The sequence below is a fragment of the Chaetodon auriga genome, chromosome 18, assembly GCF_051107435.1.
Source record: "Chaetodon auriga isolate fChaAug3 chromosome 18, fChaAug3.hap1, whole genome shotgun sequence".
NCBI lineage: Eukaryota > Metazoa > Chordata > Actinopteri > Chaetodontiformes > Chaetodontidae > Chaetodon > Chaetodon auriga.
This window is the reverse complement of record NC_135091.1, coordinates 1,745,682-1,751,681: the sequence shown is the minus strand read 5'-3', so window position 1 is coordinate 1,751,681 and position 6,000 is coordinate 1,745,682. Positions and strand designations below refer to the sequence as shown.

General features: G+C 45.2%; 1 protein-coding gene across 1 annotated transcript; it reads right to left on the bottom strand.

The window, feature by feature from the left end:
• Window positions 1-306: 306 nt before the first annotated feature.
• Window positions 307-4,859, bottom strand: gpr31 (G protein-coupled receptor 31). The gene is made up of 2 exons (XM_076756490.1): window positions 4,112-4,859; window positions 307-2,945 (listed from the first exon to the last, which is right to left on the bottom strand). Exons 1-2 carry the CDS (start codon window positions 4,643-4,645, stop codon window positions 2,448-2,450), a joined length of 1,032 nt encoding a protein of 343 aa, XP_076612605.1. The 5' UTR covers window positions 4,646-4,859; the 3' UTR covers window positions 307-2,447.
• Window positions 4,860-6,000: the final 1,141 nt, after the last annotated feature.

Genomic DNA, 6,000 nt, shown 5'->3' with positions numbered 1-6,000 from the left:
ATAACACTGACAGTATTATCAGTGCCTGTCAGGACGGTTTAGCATTAAAAATGCTAACACAGCTAGAAAAACGCTGCATTCACATCAGGATGACTCGTTCACGTGTTTGACCCATTAATTAAATGCTTTTAATGAGTGAATTTGGAACAAGCTGTAAATGAACCAGAGCGTTTCTCACTTTGTAGATGTTTACATTTTTCCAGACGTTGGTCTTGATGTGTTTACATCATTTTACATGAAAACAAACAATTGAATAATGCATGAAAATGTGAACACGCAGCTCCGCTCGGGTGGAATCCACACAGCCGACCGACGGCATGCACAGAAACACTCCTGCAGGGGGTTCAGACGCCGTTTGCCTGTAAAACTCCGGCCTTGTTGTATTTAAGGTCGTACGTTACGTGATCTCAGGACATGTGTTCCTCTGTTTGCTCGGTAAATACACACAGTGTCAGCTGTGATGTGGCATTTGCAGACACAGAAATTATTGCATGTTGACTGATTGGCTGCGTTTATTGGCTTGTTCGTGAGCTCGAGGTCAGTTCTTGTTTTTAATCGTGCAGCCATGTTGATGCATCCATGTGCTGCGAAGCTGAGGATACGCTTCTCTTCTTTTTGTCGTTTTCCATCAGGAGCAGCTGAAAAGTCAGAATAAATTCAACTTTACAGGACAGTTGGCTCGTAGTCCACAGCACAAATGTCTGATTGGATTATGTTTCCCACGTTTCAAACAGTGCTGCGACAAATAAAAAGCAGATGCATCCTGATACGCAGTGATGCCCGTTTAACACACAGTAAAATTCACACGAATTTAAAGCTAAAAAATCACCAGGTGATTATTGCAGTGAGTAATCTGTGTATTTATAGCCAGACAGTGAACAAAGGCTTACCCTAACTCACTGTATTGTTACTAATGATGATGTCATCAAGGTGAGGGACCATCCAGGTGACTCACACAGGTTCAGAGGAGTCTGTGAGAATCTTCTGGGGAAAGTATTGTTCATTCTGGTCAATTCATGACTCATGATTTCTATTGTTGTGGGGCGTTCAGGCGAGCCTGGTCATTTTGTTTGGATTAGGAGTTGTTTGAGTGGAATCTTTGAATCTCCGGGGGCTTGTGAAGGGGCCTCCAACACACTGAGACAGAGTTACTGCACTGTTTTAATAAATACATGTACAAGAAAATACATCCATAATAACAGAAAATGAAAATAAATCCACAGTTATGATCAGCTTCCTGTTTGGGCCTTCAGGATGAAGTCTTCTGTTTCGGGGTCACACGTCCGACGCAGCATCTACAGATTCATAAAAAACGAATGTGACGAGATTTGAAGCCTCTCAGGTTTTCTGAGGCTCACTCGACGACATGAAACACTCGTTTGACTGTGGACGCTCGGATGAAGGCTCTGTGAGACCGCTTTGATTTGACAGATAAGACTCGAGTTCGTTTTTGGCCTCGACCGCTTGAAAGGAATTTTTGATGGTCATAACTCATAACTCATGGTGCTGTCCAAGACAAACAGAAAAACAGATGTGCGTTCTTTAGCCGAGGGGCATTCCCCTGAGAAAACGCTAACATATTCCAGAGCAGGACCTCTCAAAAGTGTCACTCGAAGGACTGCATCTGTTTTTTATTCAAGGTCAAAGGTCTGGAACGATTGGCGATAACACAATAATCCTTAATCAATCAATTAACATTCCATCTGCTGCGACTGGGCCGGCAGGAAGGCAGTCAGTCCAGATTTATTTCTGACTCTTACAGCTATTACTGTGTCCTAGAGGCACATTCAGGAGCTGGTAGCACAACACAAATGGGACGATCACAACTATCAGAAAATCAGCCACATTAAAGCCACGTTCAGGACCGCTGCGAAGGATCTCCAGCTACACTGTTCGTTCAGCGTCAGTGAGAATTTATTGATCAATAGAAAATGTATTTCAGAATACAAACTGTCACACGTCATAGTGTGTTCCTCGTCAGGATCCTTGAAGCAAACACAAACACTCAGTTGGCTGAAGAAAAGAAACCCAAGTGCAACCAATGGAAAAGCTTTTTGATTCTCCGCAGTTCAACTGTGAATTGTGAATTTTTTGGCTGGTTGTCAGAAGTCGGGAGGCTGATAAACAGTCACTCTCAGGACAGACTGGACCTTTTCTACTGGATGTGACCTGCAGGCTGCCAGTTGACCATTGGGAGACAGTTTCACCTGTTGAGACACTACTACAGTATATCTACAATGCTGAAGAACCATGGCAGTTCCCCTTATTTACAGAGCTGCCTCCATATATTTCTATTTAACAATCAATAGAAACCAGAAGCTTAAATAATTACTGTACATCCTTGTAGTTCACTTCACCTTCAGAGTCCTCTTTCCTAAAGTAGCTGCAGCGTTGTCACCATACAGCAGCCTGTACAGTCGCCATCTGGCCTCTGTTCTCCATGAATCTCAAATGACAGTATTGGATGTAGGATACGATGCAGTATGCGATGCAGTATGCGATGCAGGATGCGATGCATTTCCTGTTGAGCTTTCAAATGACACTTGAGCATCTTTCACTAAGAATGGGAAATAATTGGAGAGATAAAGAGCTTTAAACTTGGTGCTACAGAAGCAGTAGACCAGCGGGTCCAGGAGGCAGTCCATGTAGGAGAGGACCATGAGGCCGTCGAAGGCCACAGCAGCTTTATCCTGATGGCGTTCACTCAAGTCTTTGACCCGGGTGATCAGCAGAACCATCCTGGCTAAGGTGCAGGGGAGGAAGCAGACGGAGAAGACCACCATGACGGCGGTCACCAGAAAGACAGCTCTCCTCAGCTTGGTCCGATCCCCAACCGTCTTCTTCCTGAGCCGGTTGACGATGTGCACGGTGCAGTAGACCAGGATGATGAAGGGGATGACGATCTGGGTGAAGAAGACCACCTCTCGCAAACTGTCCACCACGTCCTTAAGGCAGAAAAAGGATAAACTTAATCACCACATACATCAGCAGTTTAACTACTGTAGTTTAGTCCAGTGGTTTCCTCTGCACAAACTCTCATTAACTGTTTGGATTTTCCTTGGAGGGGATGTCACTCTGGTACAGCTGCCAACAACTCATGGACATGTGAAACATGACCGAGTAGACTCTGATCTGTAGTGGTCCAATGGTCACGAGCCAGAAAGGTTAAGAATCGCTGGATTAATCATTATCAGTGTATCAATTATATATTTTAAAGCCTGTAATTTGTTTTTTAATGTAAAATCTTAATCTGTTAAGTAACTAGTCAGTACAACTATCACATGAATGGAGTGGAATAAAAAAAAAAACATTTCTCTGTGAAACTCGGCCAGAAGCATAAAGTACATGAAAATGTAAATCATGCGTCAGAGATGTACCCACAGATATTACTTAAGTAAATGTGCTTTACTTCTCACTGCTGGCAGGGTCATGTAAAAGTACTCAGGAGTATTTATGCTTCACTCTACCGGTTAACCTACCAGTGAGACTAACTGCAGTAAACCTGATATAAAACGAGCAGACAGGCTTCTGTCGTCTCCACCACGGTCTCATAATGAGGCGCCCTGTTGTGCACAGAGTCTTATGTAAGGTGTCATACACAGTCAATAAATAGCACCTTTTTTTGCGGTTTTGCTTTCAGCATGCACATGTATTTTCCAGACTGTGGCCCCATCATGTGGTACGGTCTGACACACTCCAGCTTTATCAATGCTGTGTGCCGTATCAGTGCAAAAATAGCTCCACTGAAGTGGACGAGATCGACCCCGGAGCTGCTCTGTCTGGGGGGACGGCGTGGACCCACGTCCTTCATGTCTGATTGGGTCTTAATCACATGCAGATGGTCAGTCATTACTTGTGTAACTTCAGGCTGAGTGACTGTTTGCACAGAATAATCTTTGCGTAACTGACAGTGATTCAGCCTCTAATGTCCGCGGTGACAGTGACAGCACCGTCAAACACAGCGGCTCCACATGAATCACTTGTTGCTGAAATACTTTGTCATTTTTCCTCAATTCATGTACTATTCCAGATGTTTATGCTGAAAACCTGTAAACTAAACTGGGAGGAGACATGCAGAACAGAAATCACTCGTTCAGTGTGCAAACATTACCTTAATCAGCGTATCGTCGTTAGTGGTCTTGTGGCTGTTACAGCACTCAAAGGTTTTGAGCATGGTGGGAATGGTGAGAGGCAGGAGAAGCAGCCAGATGAGGATTGAGATCTGAGGAGACTTCTTGAGCGCTTTGAGGAGGTTCTTTCGACCGGGATGCACCACGTTAAAATACCGATCGATGGAGGTGACGGTGAGGAAGGCGATGCTGGCTCCTCGGTTTAAAAACAGCATGAAGAGCATAGCTTTGCACACCTTGTCGTTCTCACTCCTCCTCTCTCCCTCGATGAAGTTGTACGCCTTTATGGGCAAGCAGAAGAGCAGGAGGATGTCAGCCAGCACCAGGTTGAAGAGAAAGATGTTGTTGCTGTTGGATTTCCAGAATTTCAGCTTGAATATGAAGAGGTGGAGGACGGACGCATTGAGAGGCAAAGCCAGGATGAAAATCACAATCATGACAGCTGCGTAGAATTTATAGAGCGCCTTGTTGGTGGCTTTGCAGTCCTCAATGAGTTGGTAAGTGTAGTTTTCCATTTTGAGCGGTCAAATACGTGTCCCTTCATAAACTGACAAGGAAATCAGTTCACACCCAGAGTCTCACCCTTCAAACAAACAGGCAAAATCTCACCAAACGAGTCCCCTCGCTGTCTTCAGCTGCGATCGTCTGATAGCTTTAAGTTCTTCTTTCAGTCCTCGTGCGTGCTTCAGGTTTCCACACTCACTCAGGTTTCATGTCCTGTTCAGCGAGAGTCAGGTCTGGAAGTAGTTCTTGCTTCAGTGAGTTTGCCTTGCTGTTCAGCTTTGACTTGTAGCTCCGCCTTAATAGCCTGAGGAGGTGAGTTGCCAGCTGCTTTCCCACTGTGGGACCAGTGGGGCGAACCAGAGACGAGACCAGTCGCATTAAATACAGATAGTGCAAGAGAAAACTAAGACCGCTTCGACATCAAGATTACTTTTTGTGGTGATAAAGTGTGAGCAGCATGTTTAGCCCCGGAAAGCCCCAGTTTGAGAGAGAAAGCAGTCAGATTCTGATGGCAGGAGCTGATAGGACTCTGACAGACAGCCAACCATACCAGAGAAGTGATATGGAAATATTTCACCTTCTTGCTGTTTCTGGCACAGACTGTGAGAAATACATGCTTTGCTCTTCTGGGGGTTCAGTGAATCCCAGAAGCTACTGTAGGACCTACTGTTTGTCATGACTGACAGCTTCCCAGTGTCCCAGCTCTTCGCTGCCTGCCTCCGTCTCTTTAGCACATGCTAAAAATGATAAATGGGACAATCACAGAAACAGTGTCCTCAGAGTACGCAGATGTGGATCCCTGGGAATTGATGACTGATTTACATGTGGGCACGAGGAGGTGGACGCGGTGCTGCTGTCAGTGTTTCCTGCTATGTAAGGACAAGTCAATGAGGCTGCATGGAATGTGTCGTCCTCAGGGAGGAGGGTTCTTTCAGGGAGGGGGTTAACCCGAGGCCTCGCTCTCCACTCTGCATGCCTCCAACTCATTCTCTGCTTCAGCTGCAAGTCCAGACAACTCCAACGATTTCAGCTAAGATCAGACTCTCTGCAGGGACACGTGTTAGAGACGAGGAGACGAACTGACAGCTTCTGCTTCATAATCTATAAATCTGTTCTGTTACTTAATGCTTAAAAAAGATTTAAACACAACTCGGCTTTGATCTGGTTTCTACTGAGTGACAGACTCCCTGATTCAGTCTGTGTGTCTTTGACTCGACCTCGTCAGACGGGAACCTTTTCAGTGTTTGTCATCCCTCTGAGGTTTTATAATCTGAACCTTGACCTCCCCCCACATTCCCTCCTCAGACAATGGTTTGATTGTATGTTGGTTAACTCAGTCAACTAAGCAGGAGATCAAGGAGCAGCC

Coding starts and splice junctions, on each gene's coding strand:
- gpr31 (XM_076756490.1), bottom strand. CDS start 4,645: ATGGAAAACTACACTTACCAACTCATTGAGGACTGCAAAGCCACCAAC. Junction 2,946..4,111: donor ACGACGATACGCTGATTAAG/GTAATGTTTGCA, acceptor TTCTGCCTTAAG/GACGTGGTGGACAGTTTGCG.